The 19,612-nt window shown below is 49.3% G+C and overlaps 8 protein-coding genes across 8 annotated transcripts; 5 read left to right on the plus strand and 3 right to left on the minus strand.

The window, feature by feature from the left end:
- Window positions 1–183: 183 nt before the first annotated feature.
- CNBE4250 (hypothetical protein) lies at window positions 184–2,379 on the plus strand (the record flags this gene model as incomplete). Its single annotated transcript, XM_770059.1, has 5 exons — window positions 184–282; window positions 675–1,040; window positions 1,094–1,343; window positions 1,398–2,217; window positions 2,268–2,379. 5 exons carry the CDS (start codon window positions 184–186, stop codon window positions 2,377–2,379), a joined length of 1,647 nt encoding a protein of 548 aa, XP_775152.1.
- Window positions 2,380–2,532: 153 nt separating this feature from the next.
- On the minus strand, window positions 2,533–5,725 carry CNBE4260 (hypothetical protein; the record flags this gene model as incomplete). The annotated part of the gene is made up of 9 exons (XM_770060.1): window positions 2,533–3,080; window positions 3,171–3,428; window positions 3,491–3,609; window positions 3,687–4,224; window positions 4,282–4,626; window positions 4,690–4,815; window positions 4,878–5,238; window positions 5,299–5,601; window positions 5,660–5,725. 9 exons carry the CDS (start codon window positions 5,723–5,725, stop codon window positions 2,533–2,535), a joined length of 2,664 nt encoding a protein of 887 aa, XP_775153.1.
- Window positions 5,726–5,995: 270 nt separating this feature from the next.
- Window positions 5,996–10,476, plus strand: CNBE4270 (hypothetical protein; the record flags this gene model as incomplete). Its single annotated transcript, XM_770061.1, has 9 exons — window positions 5,996–6,205; window positions 6,252–7,368; window positions 7,429–8,749; window positions 8,821–8,948; window positions 9,031–9,252; window positions 9,351–9,585; window positions 9,651–9,903; window positions 9,965–10,185; window positions 10,245–10,476. 9 exons carry the CDS (start codon window positions 5,996–5,998, stop codon window positions 10,474–10,476), a joined length of 3,939 nt encoding a protein of 1,312 aa, XP_775154.1.
- A 268-nt stretch (window positions 10,477–10,744) lies between these two features.
- CNBE4280 (hypothetical protein) lies at window positions 10,745–13,132 on the plus strand (the record flags this gene model as incomplete). Its single annotated transcript, XM_770062.1, has 8 exons — window positions 10,745–11,291; window positions 11,346–11,511; window positions 11,570–11,909; window positions 11,946–12,107; window positions 12,178–12,393; window positions 12,460–12,603; window positions 12,688–12,853; window positions 12,930–13,132. The coding sequence occupies 8 exons, from the start codon at window positions 10,745–10,747 to the stop codon at window positions 13,130–13,132; spliced, it is 1,944 nt and encodes a 647-aa protein (XP_775155.1).
- A 916-nt stretch (window positions 13,133–14,048) lies between these two features.
- On the plus strand, window positions 14,049–16,187 carry CNBE4290 (hypothetical protein; the record flags this gene model as incomplete). The annotated part of the gene is made up of 13 exons (XM_770063.1): window positions 14,049–14,051; window positions 14,100–14,305; window positions 14,357–14,414; window positions 14,464–14,496; window positions 14,554–14,793; window positions 14,849–14,865; window positions 14,917–14,972; window positions 15,030–15,095; window positions 15,144–15,247; window positions 15,342–15,557; window positions 15,612–15,662; window positions 15,714–15,935; window positions 15,993–16,187. 13 exons carry the CDS (start codon window positions 14,049–14,051, stop codon window positions 16,185–16,187), a joined length of 1,467 nt encoding a protein of 488 aa, XP_775156.1.
- Window positions 16,188–16,365: 178 nt separating this feature from the next.
- CNBE4300 (hypothetical protein) lies at window positions 16,366–17,250 on the minus strand (the record flags this gene model as incomplete). The annotated part of the gene is made up of 3 exons (XM_770064.1): window positions 16,366–16,683; window positions 16,745–16,923; window positions 16,995–17,250. The coding sequence occupies 3 exons, from the start codon at window positions 17,248–17,250 to the stop codon at window positions 16,366–16,368; spliced, it is 753 nt and encodes a 250-aa protein (XP_775157.1).
- A 282-nt stretch (window positions 17,251–17,532) lies between these two features.
- On the plus strand, window positions 17,533–18,185 carry CNBE4310 (hypothetical protein; the record flags this gene model as incomplete). The annotated part of the gene is made up of 5 exons (XM_770065.1): window positions 17,533–17,611; window positions 17,670–17,693; window positions 17,750–17,789; window positions 17,856–17,910; window positions 17,985–18,185. 5 exons carry the CDS (start codon window positions 17,533–17,535, stop codon window positions 18,183–18,185), a joined length of 399 nt encoding a protein of 132 aa, XP_775158.1.
- A 153-nt stretch (window positions 18,186–18,338) lies between these two features.
- CNBE4320 (hypothetical protein) lies at window positions 18,339–19,301 on the minus strand (the record flags this gene model as incomplete). Its single annotated transcript, XM_770066.1, has 2 exons — window positions 18,339–18,795; window positions 18,865–19,301. 2 exons carry the CDS (start codon window positions 19,299–19,301, stop codon window positions 18,339–18,341), a joined length of 894 nt encoding a protein of 297 aa, XP_775159.1.
- Between the last annotated feature and the right edge of the window lie 311 nt (window positions 19,302–19,612).

A 19,612-nucleotide genomic window follows, 5' to 3' on the forward strand; every position in this document is an offset into this window, starting at 1 on the left:
GGCGGACACGCCCACTCATAATGTATTTACGTAAATTTCCCTCAAGTCAGCCTCGTAGCGACCACTTTCGCTATGGTTTTCACTCGTTCGTCTAGTTTTTCTACATTTTTGCATCTTCTCTCGGCACTTTATACTGTCTTGTAGCCCCCCATAAATAGAACATACGCATAACGTATAAGCATAATGGCCGAACAACAAACTACTGAACTCACAAATATCGACCTCGAAGCCGGATCAGAATGGAGATTTGAACTCGAAGCGGATGAAAACATTGCCCTTAGAGTGAGTCTTTCATTCAGCTACGTGATAAGCCTAGTACGTATACATCACAGTATGTAAAGTGATTATAGCTCTGTGAGTTTGACTTGCTGTTGCCATCGTGAATCAAACTGATGAAAACACGTCCCGCCGTCTCGTCTTTTCACTGATTGTCTTGATGTCAATGTTTTTACTCCGAATTGTTGTTCATGTAGTGTAATTTGTTATGCCATCGGGGCTTTATTGTCCGCTTCCTGGACCTTGCAAGCTCGTTTCCTTCATGTTGTGACCGATGGTCTTGTGATATGGCTTAGTCCAAAGTGCGAATCATCAAAACTCTCCGCTGTCGTCTCATTCGAAACATCACCTTTGTCATGACGTGGTTGTACTCACCAGGAAACTGACTCATGATGCAGACTCTCTCTTCCGATCCAGTATTCATCAACTCTCAAGAGCTTACTCCTTCGGCATGGTATCCGATCTACCGACACACAAAATCCGCCCTCTATGCCCCGACTTCTGCCAGAATACAGGTGACAAACCTCCCGGCATCCCATTATACATCCACATCCACCGTCCAGCCCCAGCTATTGAACCTTCATCTGGCAATGGAGCGCCAGCGAATACTGTCCAAGAGAGGAATGGAACAGAGGGGGCCTCGAGTAATGATCATGGGCCCTCAAAGTTCAGGAAAGACAACGGTCATGAAGAACTTGGTCAATTTAGCTTTAGGGACCGGTATGGGCTGGACACCTGGTGCGATTGGTCTAGATCCGTCAAGTGTAAGTTTATAGAAGGCTGTGAGATAACAACAGAGGCTCATCTTTGACAACAGCCTCCTAATCTTATCCCGGGAAGTTTGTCCATCTCCACACCATCACATCCGATCCCCACCCATCATTTGGCTCATCCCTTGGGCTCACCGCCCGCTTCTACTGCGGCCAATACTATCTCCGGGGATGTAGAAACAGCTAGCTGGTGGCTTGGAGCTCTTGAACCAACAAACAAGAATGCTGAAGTATGGCGGGTTCTGGTTGAGCACATGGCAGAAGCTTGGGGAATGAGATGCGAAAAGGACAAGATTGGTATGTGCCACCATTGGATTGCTTGAAAAGAAATCTTATAAAGACATTCTGCAGCAAACATCTCTGGCCTCTTCCTCGATACTCCTGCGGCATTCACTGTCCCCACTCTCGGCACCAAGAAAGACGACCCTAAAGCTCGATATACTTTGGTAAGCCACGCTATCCAGGCATTTGATATCGACACTATCATCGTCATTGGCCACGAAAAGTTACACATTGATCTCTCCCGTCTTCCTCTTGTACAATCACGCCAACTCAACGTAATCCGTATCCCTAAATCAGGCGGCGCCGTCGACCTTGATGACCATGATCGCGAGACCGCTCATATCTTCCAAGTCCGAACCTACTTTTATGGCGAACCCCCTCTGCCGCCACAAATCTCCAGCCTGGTAGGGAAAATGGTGTCTCTCGATTTCGAATTATCACCATACTCGTTCCAGATTCCGTGGAGCAGGCTTGTCGTCCTCCGTGTCGGAGAAGAAAACTCGGCCCCGTCGTCAGCCTTGCCCCTTGGTTCCAGCAAGATACTTTCCCCTTTAAGATTGACGAGAGTGGATCCCAGTGGACCTGGACATGTGGTGCGACTGTTGAATAGAGTCTTGGCATTGGTGGACGTCAAGCCTGAGGATAGGATTGTGCCGGCGAAGGAATCAGAAGTAAAGGAGGAAGTGAAGGAAGAAAAGAACGAGAAGGATGGGGAAATTAAGCAAGATGGTGAAGGAGAGAAGAAAGGGGAAGGGAAGGGTGAGGGCGAGGGCGAGGGTGAAGGAAAATATGGCGAGGAAGAAGGTGAAGCTGAAGGTGAGGACGACGAGGAAGAAGTACCGTTCAGGGAAGAGATTGGTACAAGGGAAGTGATGGGTTTCATCGTCATGTGAGTCTTTTATTCCCCTTTTGTATTTCCTATGCTGACCCGACATGCAGCACTGCCATAGATACATTCGCTCGCAAGTATACTGTGCTATCACCGACGCCAGGTCGTTTGCCAACTACCGTCGCCATCGCTGGTGCTATCGAATGGGTTGACTCTGCTTAAGATTGCACCATCAACATTGAAACAAAAAACCGCATCATAGATTAGCACAAGCGTAGACCTCACATCAAATAACCATGTCATGCATGCATAATGCTGTTAACGCGCCCATTTTCAATCATCTATATCTTCTTGACATATCTTACCAATAATGGTTTAAACATCCGCCTTCCCTTCCTTCTCCCCCTCCGCCTGAGCCGTCGCCTCCTTGACCAACTCTTCCTTCCTCTTCTCCTTTTCTTGCTGTCCTCTCAAAACCCATGCCAAAGGTGCCTTTTCCACAAATAATCGTCTCAACTCTTCAGTCTTCTCAGTCCCGACTTTAGCCTCTGCAAATACGAGCGCCTCTTGCAACGTCTTGACGTCAGCCTGTACAGAAACAAGGGAACGGAGAATGTCGATAGGGCCATCCACATCCTCGGGATCCACCTCCAACCTTCCCTTGGCGGCGCCCAAAAGACCCTTGGCGTCACCGGCAGCCTTTTTTGCTTCGATGTATTCTGCGTTGAACGCCTCTGGGGACTTGCCCGTGGGCAACAAGGTGGGTAACGATTGCTTGATGGTAGATACGACGGGCTCGGGGACATCAGCAGGGATAGAAGATACGAGGCGGTTAAAAGCGAGGATCTGGACGTGGAGGGTGGGGTCGGAAGGGGAGAGTGCCTGGGCTTGAAGAAGACATCGGAGAGCGGCGAGGTACATTTCTATTTTCCAATCCCCCTTTGTCAGCTTGCTTCTAAAATAGCCAAAGGAGCGGCAAATAAAACAATATGTAAAGAGATAAGTTTACTCACTCTTCCTGATGTAAATCTCATAACCAGCCAACCAAACTTCAACCCTCTCTCCCTGTTTCGCCTCCAACGGCTTCCAGAGCTTCAACGCATCATCCAACAATGTCTCGCTCTTGAGCAATTTTTGTCCGTCAGGGTCATCATCAGCGACAGGCGGTTCCTCCTTTTTCTCCCCAGAGGCGGCAGCCGCCTTTTTGGCTTTTTGTTCGGCTTTTTGGGCCTTTTTAGCAGCTTTTTTGCGATCAGCTTCTTGTTCGGGGGCTGTAATTCAGATGAAACAATGGTGTTAGTTTGCTCTCTGAGAAACTAGTGGGAAGACGCACAAAGCTTTTCTTCGGTGATACTGGGATCATCGTTGACACGGAGGTAAACATCGATAGCTGCAAGCGCGGCCTTGGCGTAACCAGGATGTGATCTGAGGTTCTCCTCATACTTCAACAAGCTATCGACCATTCAGTCAATTCCTACATTTCTCCCCCACTAGGAGGCAGCCCTGGAGACTGGAGGGTTGATACTCACTGGGTGTACGCCTGGAAAGTCATCCTTCTCGCACAGTACCCATGGAAATCATATTGATCATCTTCATACTCCTGGAACACCTTGGCGACCGTCTGGTACCTCTTGAGCGCCATCCCAATATTCCCATTCAACCTATACGCATCCCCCGATTCCTGGAGGAACCACAAAGACTGAAGGTCTGTCAAGTCTTGGGCTGGGGTCACATCCTTCTTTGTGAATATGCCGAGCAACTGTTCGGCCTTTTCGACGTCGCCGGCGCGGAACCAGTATTTGGCGGCTTTACCGTTTAGGAATCGATCTTGGCCGTCGAGCAAACGGGCCTTTTCCATTTCGTGTGCGGCGCCGAGGGGGTCGCCGGAACGTTTGAGGACGATCGCTTTGGCCATGTAGAGTTCGGGCAAGGTGGGGGTGTGGTCGAGAGCAAGAGAGAGGAGGTGGAGGGAGCGGGTGTAGGATGGAATGGGGTTGAGAGGGTGGGCAAGGTGAAGGGCGAGGTAATAGTACGCCCAGAGAAGGACCGTGGGAGGAGAGATAGTTCCTATTTCGAGAGTCAATTTATATGATTCTTTTTCTTTCTGTATGAAGTAGAACGTACCATCGTTAGACAATGTAGAGTCCTTTTCAAGTTTTTGAATAATCCCTTCAACGATCTCGCCTACAATAACCATCTTCTCCTGGTCAGAGTAGATACTCTTAACGTCTACGAAGAGTGAGGGGACACCGCGTTCGAGGCCCTTGATAATATAAGCTTGAGCGAGCTCACGGAACTTGTCGCCTGTGTTTTTTTTATTAGTTAAAGCGAATAGGAAGAGGAGGGATAACTTTCCTTGGGCAACGTCAAGAGCCAAACGACGAGGAGCAGTAGACCGAGGGAAAGCTTGAGAGAATTCGTCAAGGCTTTGGAGAAGGTTAGCTCGAGTAGCATCATCAAAGGGACCCGCTAGAGACAATAGTTAGCGTAAGCTTTACAAACGCATAAGAAGAAATAGAAGAAAATTCTTACCAATGTCAACCCCCTTGGTCTTGAAGTAACCACGATAGTACGCCAAGTTGTCCGAGTTTTGCTTGAGAAGGTCCTGATAGGTCTGAAGAGCTTCGTTGGTACGACCGAGGGCAGTGAGAATGTCCGCTGTGGAGTGAAGGTGAGTATTTCCAGCAAATAGAAGCATTCCAAGACGAGATAATACACACCTTTGATTTGAGAAACCTCTCCTCGGGGGCTGATCACACCTTCTTTAATACCCTTTTCCAACCTTTCGAGCGCTTCTTCATTCCTGCCGGCATCCACGCACAGCTGGATAATATGCAGCAAGATCTGCGCCTTTTCCTGCGCATTCGCTCCCTCAGTCTGTACGGCGGACTGGTACAAGTCATAAGTCTTAATGGCTTCTTCACGATCACCTGCGAGTTCGTGGGCGATGACAAGTCCAAGCCAGGCAGAACGGATTTGAGGACGAAGAACGGTGTAATGGTGACGGACTTGGACGGCAGCGTCGTACTGGCGGGTATGGGTGAGGAGTGCGATGGAATCTCGAATAAGAGGGATGTTATCCTGGTCATTTCCATTTGGGGTCAGTACCAGCCATATAGGTCAAGTAGTAATACGACGCACAGGATCTTGTCTACGAGCCATTGCAAACGCCCTTGATGCTTCGTCCCAGTCTTTGCGATTCTTTGCGAGGATACCAAGGACATGCCAGGTGATATGGCTGGTAATGTCCTTTTTCACAGCGAGACGGGCCATAGCCTCTGCTTCCTCTCGCTTGGGCACGGAAGAAGCGGTTGGAGGGTCTGGAAGGGACGAGTGCAGTGTGAGAGCCTTGATTGCGAGTGTCTCTCCATGGTTGGGGAACTTTTTCAAGATGGTGTCTGCGACTTTTAATCCTTTTTTGTACTGCTTCAGCTCGTACTGGGTCTGTAGCAGGTATCATCTCAGCATGCAGTGGGTGTTGGAGCATAGTTGTTGCACGTACGAGTAGCTCTCTGAAGAGCTTGCTCTCCTTGTCTGGGAGCTGCCTGTGTTTTGGGATTGCTGCCATTGCGGGATGTGGGAATGGATATGGAGATGCAAAATGGAAAGAGTTGGTGAAATGCCAGGTGGAATGGAATGACGCCGCATCTTCTCTTTCCAAGACTGCATTTCTCAGCCGCACCTATACTTTTCTGTACTTTCCTTCGCCCTCCCACAATTTTTCATCTGCACGTCCACGACTGCTAGAGAGCTGCATCCGCCTTGAGATCCGCATTGAGCGGTATACATTACCAGGTGCAAGGGATATTGGACGCACATGTTGGCCAGGTCGTAAGCGATGGCATCTCCCCCGCACGAGAACGACGAAGAGCGTCCACAGTCGATAGCTGCTCTCAGAAGCAAGTTTGAGAGCCTCGCAGTCGCTGGTGTGAACTCTGCTCCCACCGACGTACCCTCAGCCAGCAACGGTCATGCAACTGTCAGCTCTACCCGGAACGGCCTCCTCACTCCCAGGCCAGAAACCCCTGTCGATGGCCAAAATGTCAAGGTAAGTATTTTTACCAGCTGTTCACACCTCTACTCACTCTGCACAGCCGGTACCACCACCAAAACCGGCTTCACGTCCCGTAAGCCCTGCGTCTGCATCGCCAGTCCCGAAGCCTGCGTCTCTGCTTCCGCGTCCTGCACCTCGTCAAGCTCCTAGCAGGCCTACCACTCCCAAACCATCTTTTCAGACCCATCACTCAACATCCTCGGTCACTTCTGTCGTGAGCGCAACATCGGATTCCCATCTCAACCCGTCAGATACAATTGCATCCTCCCCTGCCATAATATCACCTGCTTTACTCCCTGCACCAGCACCGCTTCGCAAGTCTGCCCCTTCTGTCCCCAGCAAACCGCCATCTGTCGCTGTCACTCCCTCAGGTTCAGATGGTGATGAAAACGAGCCTGTGATCACGTCTGTAAAGGCTCTTCGTGCAAAGTTCAGCGGTCAAGCTCAGGCTGGCGAAACTGCACTTCGAAAGCCTGGCGATGTTCCCAAGACAGCAGCGGTGCCGGTCGTCAAGGCTGCACCGGTACATGATTCTCCTGAGCCGTTGCGTACCCCTTCACCTGCACCTATTCCTGCTCCAGTCATACAAAGAACGTTAGACGGCAAGACGTCGCCCGTGATATTATCGCCAGCGTCAGAGGGCGAAGCACCTTCAGATACCAATGATTACCCTTCACACCCTAGCCCACCTCCTCCTCCTCCCGCACCTATCTCACGTACGTCCTCACCTGTCCCAGTTCCAGCCTCTTCTGGTCCTCCTCCCATAAACAGAGCACACAAACCTCCACGAACTGCAGCCAGCCCCGCACCCATCTCCCGTCCCGAATCGAATGCCCCCACACCCAACAGTACACCTCCCCCTATACCAGGCAACAAACCTGTCGTCCCATCTCGCAGCTCTAGTGCTCCAGAACCTGCAGTCCCCCCTCCACCGCCAGAGCGCCTTCAACCGCCTCAGCTCCCTGTGCGTCGACCGACCTTTTCTTCGCCAGATACGCTTGAGCCTAGCACCGCGTCTGTCGTCTCCCCACCTGCACTCGCTAGTACTCCATTGCTACATACAATCCATGACAATAATACTTCTGCTCGTGCTCCTGCGCCTGCCCCCCCACCATTGCCCGATCGGTCGAGGGCTAATACGATCAATCGATCCGAAAGTGAACCGAGCACAACCACCGCAGGCCCACCTCCTCCTCGTCTACCGGCTCGACACGCAGCTATTCCTGTATCTGCTAGTGGTGGACCTACGTCCTTCAACGCCAATGGAAGTGAAAGTACCACCATGAACCCACCCCCTCCCCCGGCTCATCCCGCATCCCCATCCAAAGCCCGTACCAACTCGGGCGGTCCACCCCCGCCTCTTCTTCGGAGTGCTACCATTAACCGAGGCAGCAGCGTCGGTAGCGGCAATGGGAGTGGCGGCGGCGGTGGTGGTTCCCCTCCTCGTCGATCCAACACCATTTCTCGCGCGGCGCCTTATACACAAGAGAAGTACTCTGCATCTGCTACAAGTCTTAGTCTAGGCGAAAAAGAAGTATATTCAGACGAAGATGACGAGCCTGAAGAGCCTGGAGCGGTTACAAACCTGTCCGCCCAAGCGAAAAGGATGTTGGACGAGTTCCCAGACATGACAGAAGCTAACCGTCGTCCCCCGGCGTTCGTCCCCGATATTCGTATTAAGGACTGCCACCATGTTTCGGCTTTTGCTGTTTATGGCCGATATGTATGCATGGGCGCACACCATGTACGAGTCTACGACACCCAGCTGTCGGATCATGCGATTAGTGTGGTAGACTTGAAAGAGACGGGGTTGGAAAGCAGGGGGAAGGACCCGAAAGTGACGGCAATGTGTTTCCGTCCGGGCGCGACGGAGAGTGAAGAAGGGAGGTACCTCTGGTGCGGTACGAAAGACGGGCATCTGTGGGAACTTGATATTTCCACGGGGGAAGTAACCAGCACCAAGGCGTTTGTACATACGTCTTCCATCAGCTATATCTGGCGGCACCGGAAGAACATTATTTCCTTGGATGAAGGCGGGAAATTACTCGTGTTTGATGTAGGTGATATAGAAGGGAAACCACCGACCATGGCGAGACAATTACGGATCGGCGACAAATTTGGATTCGCCAAATTCATATGTGGAAAACTGTGGACATCAAGCGGTCCCCTTACCCGATCGACTACATCGTCCGCTACATCCAAGGGCCCCACCGTCCGGATATACGACCCCTGTGCGCCGGGGACGATGCCCCCGCCTAAAACGATTTTCGCAACCGAATGGGCTGGCGCGGTCACATCGGCGACGTACATGCCTTTACACCACGACACCATCTTTCTCGGCCATGAGGGCGGGTTTGTCAGTGTGTGGGATGGGAAAGAGTTGGTGTGTAAGCAGGTGCTGAAGATTAGTTCGACGGATGTGCTCGCTTTGGAAGGTGTAGGAGAGTATTTGTGGACAGGAAATAGGAAGGGACAGATTCATGTGTTTGATATAAAAGAGAAACCATGGTTGGCGACGAATATATGGATTGGGCATCCGTAAGTTCATTAAATGATTCCAGTCAAAAAAAAAAACAAAAAAAAAAAGATTGTGCTGATGAACTCGATAGCGATAACCCTGTGCAATCATTGGTAGTTGACCCGTACTCGATTCAGTCTGCGGGCAGATACACCTGTTGGTCTTTTGCCCGGGACGCGCTACGAGCATGGGACGGTCTCCTCTCTGTCGATTGGATCGGTAAGCCGTATCCCACATCTTGACCGCTTAGTCAATGTGTACTAATGCTAATGACCTTTTTTGCGCTTTGCATTCCCCTCAGACAAACAACTCACTGCACGTCAATCATCATTCTGCACATTCCGCCCCGCCAACGTTTTGATCTGTACATGGAACATTGACTCTGCCAAACCTACAGATCTGAATGGATCGGTCGCCAATGCCCATTTCTTGGAAGATGTGCTGAGGTCTGTGGATTCACCGGATATCATCGTGTTTGGCTTCCAGGAAGTCATCCCGTTGACTGATAAAAAATATACTGCCAGTATGTCCCCCTTTCCCTCCATCATTCCTTCATCCCTTTTGATAGTAGACAAATGGAGCAATCCGCTTATCATTAATCATTTTGAACACCTTTGATAGAAACTCTTCTTTTCGGAAACAAATCCAAGGATGGCGGGGCAGCAGCAGACAGAGTATCGCACGCCTATCGACACTGGCTAGAAAAACTTCAATCAGCAGTCAAGATGGCTTCCCCTTCAAATTGTCCTTATGTCAAGATCCATTCAGAGAGTCTTGTAGGCTTGTTTACGTGCATCTTCGTGAAACAGTCGGAGAAGAATTTCTTGCGGGATCTGGATATTACCACTGTCAAGCGGTAAGTCATCGCCTGTTTTGAGTTTTGATATTCAAAAAGCTGATTGCGAGGTTTCTGAATAATAGAGGCATAGGCGGGATATACGGGAATAAGGGAGCTATTGTCTCCCGCCTCGTGATGGATGATACATCCATTTGCTTTATCAACGTCCACCTCGCTGCTGGCCAGTCTCAAAAAGCTTCGCGGAACGCCGATCTCGCAGGTATCCTCGAAGACAAAGCCATTTTCCCTCCAGCGGACGAGTTGCCGTTTGTTCATGGAGGGTGTGGGACGGGGATTTTAGATCATGAGATGGTGTTTTTGAATGGTGATTTGAATGTGAGTTTTTCCTGCCATTCTTTATTCGCGTGTCTGTGTAGAACTGACCAGTTTTGTGTAGTACCGCATTGATCAAAGACGTGAGAATGTCATCTCGTCTATTGCCAATGGCGAGCTAGCCTATCTCCTTGAGCATGATCAACTGCGTAAAGAGATGAGGACGAACCATGCTTTCAGATTGAGGAACTTTGAAGAGGCACCGATCACGTTTGCGCCGACATACAAGTACAACCCGGGCACGCACGATTATGATTCCAGTGAGAAGAGGCGTATTCCAGCTTGGTAGGTCTTTGGCATGATCTCGATTTGGACATGTAACTGACTGGGAGAGGGGCAAATAGGTGTGATAGGATTCTGTACAAGAAATCGCCACGAGTACAAGCCCTCAATTACCAGCGCTACGAACCTACCGTCTCAGATCATCGACCAGTTTCTGCAGGGTATACGATAACCCTGAAAGCGATCAATTCGTTGAAGATGATGGATGTGAGACGGGAAGTTACTGGAGAATGGGCGGAACGAGAAAAGGAGTTGCTGGAGAAGATGCAAGAGGTGTTTGACGGTATTGAATGAGACTTGTTGGTGATTCGGTATCATATGTAGCTCTAGATTTACTCAGTGGACGATTCCATGCATGCATGTTCTATGTAAATGGATGAATTATATATATGATGTACATGTGATGTGGGTTTTACGGTCTAAGTAGCGGTTTGCAGGGGAATATTGTAACCAGCAGCGCACGCACAACATTATCTCTACGTCGTTCGTCATCTCATCGCGACGGCAACAGCGACAGCAAGAGTGACTGGGCAACATTGCTCGGCACTCATCTCTCTCCAACATGGCCCATGCTCCGTCTGCCCAGCTTGGCCTATCCACCGCTCCACCACCACCAGCGGCACCTTCGCGCGACTCTACATTAGAAAGCGCCGGCCAGGCATCTGATATTTTCGACCTCTACGGAGCGAATGAGGAGAGTGTGACGGGGAGCGGGGAAGGGCCTATGGGTGCTCTGTACGGAGGTTGCGACGCCGTGCAAGAACAGCCAGGGCCGATGCCAGAAACCACACCCAATATAAACATCATCACCTCTCCCCCGGCTCCACTATCTCCTTCTCACTCACAGTCTCCTGCTCATTCTCGGCCCCATACTCCTATCAAACATCGCTTTCCAAGCATCGTATCCACTCAGACAGACTCCACTGCCAACTCACCCGTACGATATAGCGATATGCAAAGATTGAGTCCGGCGAATACAGGTAGCAAGCGAGGATCGATGTGCACGGGTATCTTTAGTGGAACAGATGGGACGAGGAGCCAGACGAGTGTTGCGACTTCGTCGCGGTATCCAGGAGAGGAAGAAGATGCATTTCATGTACGGTCCACCTGTACGTCAAGCTTTTACATGTGTGCTTGTCAAGATATTGACTTGGTTTTTACAGACGCAAGGTTAGGCGGCCAAGGTGTTCATGGAGACGGATGGGATCAAGGCGTCGAGAGGACGAGAGGTGGCTCAACAATGGCTGATAAACGCATGACCGTGTTCCCTGCAGCCAAAACTGGCGATATAGGAGAAAAGGAGAGACAATTCCTTGCCAGTCTTGACCGGTGAGAGCAGTCCATCTCTATCATCGTCTTTAACAGTAACTTAACCAACGAAAATTAGCTACGGCTTTGTCAACGACCCACATCGTAATCGCTCCGAATCCCGTGTAGTCTCTGTTCCTTCCTCAACCCTCATCAAGATTCCCAAAATGCCCACTATTTCACCCCTATCAGGGAACCCTCCTGCTCAACCGAATAACAATTTCACTCCCTCGTCCGATCCTGGACCGGCGCCCAAGCCTCCAAAGAGCCCGAGGACAGACCCAGACTCTGAAGTGAAGGCAAAGAGGAAAGAAGGTGAGAGAGTGATGAAGTGGGGGAAGATGATGAAGGTTAAGCGGAGAGATGGTGGAGGGAATATCATTGAATGGCAGTGGAGTCGGGATGGCGAAGGTGCCAAAGTGAGTTTGCTTCCCTATTCAAGATATCATATGTAGAACCTCATGAAGCGTACAAAGTTAGCGAATAGGGTATATAAAGGCATACCCGACAGGTGGCGTATGGCAGCCTGGTGGACGTTCGCAGAGGAACAAGCTCAAAAATGGAACGGCAAAGGCAAAGGTAAATCCACTGCACAAGAACTAACAAGTGATTATACCGTGCGTCGCCATTCCCCCTCTTTTCCTATTCCCGCTGGAAGGGCTACGGTCCTGACTGTGGTATTTCCAGGAAGCCGTCAATCTACCATCTACGTTTGACGTCCAAATTGACCTTGACGTTCCTCGGACTATCAGCGGTCATACAATGTTTGTCACGCGCTACGGTACCGGCCAAAGAAACTTGTGGCATGTGCTTCATGCATTTAGTCAACGATGCCCCACATGTGGCTATGTACAAGGGATGGGGCCGATAGTGGCCACTTTGTTATGTTATTACGATCCGGAAGTAAGCTTGGCGGTCCCCTTTTCCAGCAATGTAGAAGTTGACGCGTGATGCTGACGTGCGTGAAAGAGAGCATACAGTCTGATGGTCCGTCTACATGACGTTTACGGAATGCACGAGATTTTTGAACCCGGATTTCCGGGCTTGCTTGAAGCATTCTACGTCCAAGAACGATTAATGGAATGGCTCATACCTGATCTCTATCAATCTTTCGTACGTCTCTTTCCTGTCTCTTCTTGTCCCACCTCCCTCCGCCCCTTCATTAACTGAATCTTCTTTTTTTTCATCTTTTCGTAGCAACGGAATATGATTTCCACAACAGCATGGGGTACCAAATGGTATATCACCCTCTTTGTCAACACTGTCCCCTTTTCACAACAACTGCGAATATGGGATGTCTTATGGATGGAAGGGAGGGACGCTATTATAATCACCAGTCTTGCCATCTTATGGTCCTTTAGAGGTACGTTCTTCCGCCCTCTTCTTTTCTCTCTAACCCCATGGCTGAATGATCATGACTGACATGGTGACGTGAAAAGATCTTCTTGCCGCACCAAACGCCTCATTTGAATCAATCCTTTCCCTTTTATCTTCCTACTTTGTCCCCGAGGACGAAGACGTATCCATGCAGTGGATCAAAAAAGTGTTGAATCAAAAGAACGTGAGGGAGAAGATGGATGGATGGAGGGTGGAGTGGAAGAAGTTGGTGGAAGAGGGGAAGAGCGGGAGTGCTTTGTTATGAGGGCGGGGAGTAATGATCTACGAATAACTTGATAGAGTACAACGTAACCTACTTGCATTTTTTAACGTCATGGAATATAATTCATCAATACACTGTCTACCCGTTGCGAAAACGCGTGACTGTCAGACGTCATGGGTAAACTCGGCCTTTCAATAACGTTGATCCTTGAATTGGCAAGTCCCCACTAACGACCTTCCCAGCTGATCTTTCTCAACATACGACGAAGTACTTTTAAAAAGTGTCATCGGTGTCAAAGCCACTCGAATTTGAAAGATCTATTGACTTGACTGGTTTCTATCTCATCATATTGACCATTGTCGTGTCTGACGGCTTGGCATCTGGTGCGTCAACTTCATCCGAGGACGAAGAGAGCAACTGTCCTTCACGCACGGGATACTCGATGTCGCCACCGTTACTGTTTTGCAACACCTTCTTCGACATGTTATGGTCGACATTATTCGTACTGATTTCTGTCATGTCCTGGCGCTCTTTAAAGTGGTCAATAACATTTGAGTCTTTGAGTTGAGTTCGCAGATCTTGGCCCATACATAATAGCAACTAACCAGTTATTAATAATAACCAGTTCCTCCATGAGACCTGTAGTATGAGACCTGCAGCGCCACGCAAAGAGAATCCATCCTTTTGAGATAGGTCCAGACGAGTAGACATGATCGGCCGGGTCACCGCCCACAGCGCAAGATCCGAGGAGGCAAAACATGGGCTGACATCCCTACAGCTGTTACCATAATCCTGGTAGATGAGCCAGGCACGTCGAGGTCTTTTTGCGGCCTCTTATCGTTAGATCCGCTCGCGGACCGCGAATTGCAGTGACGGATGTCGTCGACGTTCGGCTCCATTCCGTATCTCTTTCTTGTCCAGCAACGCCTCTTCAAACGTTCCTGCTACCATAGACAGAATGGTAAGCCCTCCTTGGCCTAGGGCAGGGCTCGGCTAAATCCCCAGGAAGAATTTCATAGGCTTGTGGTCTTTAGCCCTCTTGGGCAGTCAGTTCACTTCCGTCATCGCCACTCCTCTTCGTGTTCCGCAAGTTCCTTTTGCTGAACCATCATTACTCCCTCAAGACGAAACGGTCCAAAAATGGACGTCTCAAGATGTAAAAGACCAGGAGATGGCCAAGCTCTTGAACCAATATGCTCCGATTTTTAAGCTATCGTACAGTTCTTCGACAGGCTATATAGGGCCAAGGCTGATATCCTGAAATAGTAAAGACGAACGATATTTTCCTAGCTCAGTAGATTATATGCTCCCACATTATAGCTTTGTAAGCATTTGACTTTTCATATCACTGATGTACATTAATTATTTTGTAGATAGAGGATGTTTCAGGCGACACATACCCTGCTGTTGGTCGTGATCGACTCATTTAAAGGAAAACACTGATCGTTGACCTGTCACTGTAGAACCACACTATTTTAACTCCATGTCATTTAGACACTCTCCCTTTAGCCGGCGCATATTTGTTTCTCTCAATAAACGAACCTCATAATCCCCAGCCATCTCTACTTGAAAAAGAATCGCATTACCTCTACGGTCCTGCAGGTCAAGAGGAAGAATTGGAGAAGAGGAAGAAAAACAATGAAAGAGGAAGGATAGAAGAACCAGTATATGGGTTTTGGGTCGATCAAAATAGGGGGGTTGTGGTAAGTCTGCTTGGTGTTCGCTACTACTTCGGTTAACGCTGATGATGTCAACAAGGATCTGTGGTATTGGGCGTACGTTCTGACTTATTCCAAGTTCGAGTTGCACTGAGTGCTATGCTGCAGTTTCTACCCTCTCAATTTTGGGAAGCCAGCAGGTCGCCTCGGAATACTAGGTAACCGTAAGCAAGCATATGGCTCGACTGTGAGTTCAACGCTAATTTATCGGCTATGAGTAGACGTCGCCGACTGGGAGCACTTGCGTGTGCGGATTGTAGACGGCGTGCCCGTGTCTGCGGATTATAGTAAGCCGTCCTTAGTCCCCACAAATGCCATGCTCATCGAAGGTGAAGGTACGCATGAAGGCGGACGTCTTAGTGCAGGGACAGTCCGGTGGGAGGAGGTTGAAAAAGTCCATGATCGACCTGTGGCATATGTAGCGATGGGCAGCCATGGAGTATGGCCAGAACCGGGTGATCATGTTTATGCCGATGTGAGACTCTCCAGCTTCATCGCGAGAATCCATACTAAGTATAAACGCCCCACTTCAGCTGGGGAACATCTTCAAGATTGTCGACAAAACCGACGACGAAGGTCCCATCTGGGATACTTTGGACAACGTTATCCCCGTACGCTATTGGGCTAATGCTCATGACAGGACGAGAGTGAGACATGCTGGTAAAGATAGTTGGAGGAATTTTAAGGGCCGGTGGGGTAATAAAGGAGAGACTGATTGTTGGTGGCACCCTATCACTGGGTTTTGCCAGGTGGGTTTGAGGACGGTATCATTTGGAAAATGGTAGAGTGCTGAGTTGCCATAGGTTGTTGATGCTCCCCCTGGACCTAACCGTGATTTCGGCGTACCTCCCGAGGCGAGTCAGCTTTTTAACTTTTCAGGATTATGATCTAAGTGTGCATTTTAGTGCATTGTCGCACCCCGCGCTACCGAATACTCAACATATAATTTTTACCTATCTTCCCACGCCGTGGAATGGGCTGAAGAAAACGGCATCACAATGGTCGAAGTAGAACAAACCTGTGAAAGGCCTAGGCGAGGTAAGGGTGATGATGATACGTCGGTCGAAGATGTAGAGACTTGGAGCACAAAGGGATTGATTTTGTTCAGAGGCAAGGACCAACATTCAGTGAGCGGCTCAAAGCTTGTTATTTTCCAAGATGGTAAAGCTGATAGGCTGGCGCAGGCTCATTTGCCCGAGTGTAAGGGCGTTCAGAGCTCAGTAAGAGGATACAGGATATCTTTATGCCTCATCAACGGTCAGTGCTTGACTACTTCACGTGAGAGACGGATTTGTTCGTATGAACCGGGAGAAAGGGGCAATAAACCTGGAGGTGCGGTGATTGTGAACGATATTGATGACTGGAGATGGAACTATTGAGACGTTATACAGTACTCGAGGACAGATCTGTTGTAGAATACAAGTGTAATTATATTAGTAATGAGACGAACGCCCATGATACGTAGGTCAATAGATTCATGACGAGAGATGAGTAGTATTATGCATTTAGCAATCCCTGATACAATGCTTGGTATGACAAATCACTCCTTCTAAATGTCTAAGGAGCAGCAGCGGGGGCAGCAGTCTCCTCCTTGGCTGCCTCAACCTTTTCCTCCATTGTTCCCTCCTGGGGGGGAGCCTCATCGTCGTCGATCTCTGCGTAGAACATTAACACTAAGCCAAGCGTATCGACTACACAGAAGAAAAGGTACCCACCCTCTCCATAAATTTCGGGATGTTCCCTGAAGCAGTCCTGCATCACCTTGAATAACTCAACACAGTCGACACCCTTGGGCTCAGCCTCAGAGTAGACGAAGCAAGAGAAGGCAGCCTTAAACTGTTCACCGCAAGGGCCGGTGGCCATACCACCAAGACACTAATACATCGGTCAGTAACTTGTAGTACAACGAGATGAGATGGCAAGGTGAAAATCTTACAGGGCAATCCCAGTTGATCTCTCCAGTCTCGGGATTGTAAGCGCCTTGTGAGGGCTCAGAGGCTTCAGCCTCCTTTTCCTCAAGGATTTGGGCAGCGTCGTCGGCAGCTTTTTCTACGCTATCTGATGAGGTTGAAGCCTCGGGCTTGGTGGATTCCCCTGAAAACTCATCTTGCCTGACTGTGTAACATGACGTTTCCTCAGTACCAATACAATGGATGCAAAGAAACTCGTTTGTGAAGTATACCCACCAGACTTCTTGTGGACATTCTCCTTCAAGCTGTCCTGTGCAATAATGCTATCCCTAGGGCTAGTAGCCTTCTGAGCAGATTCGTTGAATACCTTCCGCCTCTCAGAGGTGACGGCCAAGGCAGTGATAGCGAGCGTTGTACCGGCAATGACGGCGTTACGGGAAGACCATAATGACGAAGGCGCAGGTCCGGAGCGAGTGCTGAGAGATCGACGGGCAATTGTTCGAGAGGCGTTGGAGAATGATCGGGCGAACATGGTTTCTGGGGGACTAAGGGTGCTTGTGATTGACGGGGACGGTTGTGAATTTGAGGTCGAAAGTACTGATTTATCGGTTTTCCATCAATGGTTCACTTAAGCCATCGTCGACTTTTTATTCACGAGCTTGGTCATCCGTCTCCGAGTCACGTGACTTTTTTTGTAAGCCCTGCGGGCTTGGCCGAATAAATAGCAACAGCGACGGAATAATACGAGCAAAAACAGATGATCAGGTAGTAATATTCCCCTTTCCATGCATGCACCCAGTCAAACACGTCCAGGATGGGAGATATTGCAGATCTGACCACAAAAACGTACGATATAGCAAGGCTTATTCCACCAGGACGGGTCACTAGCTATGGTGCGTAGATCGCATCTCCTCTTCTATTTCTCTTGCTTGTGCTGGTGAACGCATTTAGACCGAATCGGCCAGAGCTATTTCTGTGGGCAGTGATAGATCAACTCTGGGACATTAGCTAATTATAAAGCTGATTTATAGGCCATATTGCTAAGCTTGCTGGATATCCTACGTACTCGAGGTGAATGATAGTCTTATACCCAGTGTATTAACCCTAATAATGACTATTGTTGATCCGCGTTCATAGACATGTAGGCAATGCTTTAAAGATGCTACCTGCCGACTCTGAAATACCTTGGCAGGTGAGTGTCATCAGTGTCCAATGTTATTCATTTGCGCATACATAATTGTTGCTAATCATCGGCCTCATGCTCAGCGCGTTGTCAACTCCAAAGGAATAATATCTCCTCGCGGCGATTCGGGATTAGGAGTTGCCAGGCAAAAGGAACGATTAGAAGATGAAGGTGTGGAAGTGGAGACCCTTGCAGGGGCTGGAGGCGAAAAAGTGGATCTAAGAAGATGGGGATGGTTCCCGGAGACTTTACCGCAGGACAGAGAAGAATTATCACAACGATAACACTTGGCGAGCAAAGCGAGCAACCACTGTTGGTGTACGGATAGACAGGAGCAGACTTGGGTGCTCATGGACTAAACAAGCCTTACTATTTCACAAATTGAAGATATTTTTGTTTGCCCAATTATCATTACAGAGATGTAGCCATTACGGCCTTTACGAAGAAGTCACCGCGTCCTCCCCTCGCAGCTGGTTCTGAAGTTCGCCCAAACTGAGACCCTTTCCACCATACTCCTTGGGCACACCTTCAAGTTCTCCCAGCTCATTCGCCAAATTCTCCTTGTAGCTAATGACCACAAACTTCTTGGCAGTCTCAGCGGAAACGAACATTCGCACGGCCTGAAACATCCAGCTCATTATCAAAGGCACGCCCACAAAGAATTTGCGAGAAAGAAGTTCGGGATAGTTGGCCGCCATAAGCTCAATGGTTGCCTTGGAGGCAGCTTTCACATGGGGATCCATGCGAAGGAATGAGACGCCTTCGTAGAGGTGGACTTGTGCCATGCGATGGGGATCAATACCGGCGTTAAAGTCTGGGATGGGAGTAGAGGTGGTAGCGAGATGAAGATGGGCGATAGCCTCCTCCATAAGATTGACACGCCATCGAAGGAATCTGAGTTGACATCAGTGGTTGTACTTATAGAGAGGAGTCCTAACTGAAGTGCTGGGCTCTGCGGCTTACCGGTCAAGATCCCCAAAGGTCGATTTCAAATCCTTCACAGCTCCATAAACGTTCCAAGTCACGATCTCATCTCCGCCATCATTTTTCTTGATCTTGGTCACATATCCTAAGCCTTCAAAATCGGGCCCAAAGTTTTCCTTCTCTTTTTTGTCCGCCGGCGCGTCCAATCCCCAGTCCTTCCGCCACTTGAGTGTCTTGCCTAGAGCCGTGGCAGCCTCATCCACGTTATTATCCACGGAACGAAGGAATTTTTGCAGAATAATAAGGGTAGAGAAGGTTGGGGGAGTGGAGTAAGTAAGAGTAACGCCCCAGATTTGGGAGTGACCAGCCTCTGAAAGGATAGTAGGGAGGCGAGAGTTGAGCTGCGAAAGGGGGTGGTCTTCTGTGAGCTCGGGCCAGATGGCCTGCGAGGCGGAGGGTGCTTCGACGGCAGACATATTCCTACCTGTAACCTATGTATCCGTGTTTAATGTGACGAGCTATTTACTATGTCGTCTGGCTGAGCAAGTAGACAAAAGACTGACTCGGGAAATGGATTTGCAGCGTGTGAAAATGTAACGGTGTGCCCATCGGCGATATCGTTATCTGATTATAGGAAGATTTCGGAGTTTTTCGCGTCATCACCCCCCCACTTTCGTCTCTCGCGCTCTCTTCCTTTTCTTCTTCTCCTATTTCATCTTCTTCTGCGCCCATTTACAATTTGACATACACATGGACGCCAACAGCAGGGAAGTTAATCTATTATTTC

Source organism: Cryptococcus neoformans, chromosome 5 (assembly GCF_000149385.1).
Source record: "Cryptococcus neoformans var. neoformans B-3501A chromosome 5, whole genome shotgun sequence".
NCBI lineage: Eukaryota > Fungi > Basidiomycota > Tremellomycetes > Tremellales > Cryptococcaceae > Cryptococcus > Cryptococcus deneoformans.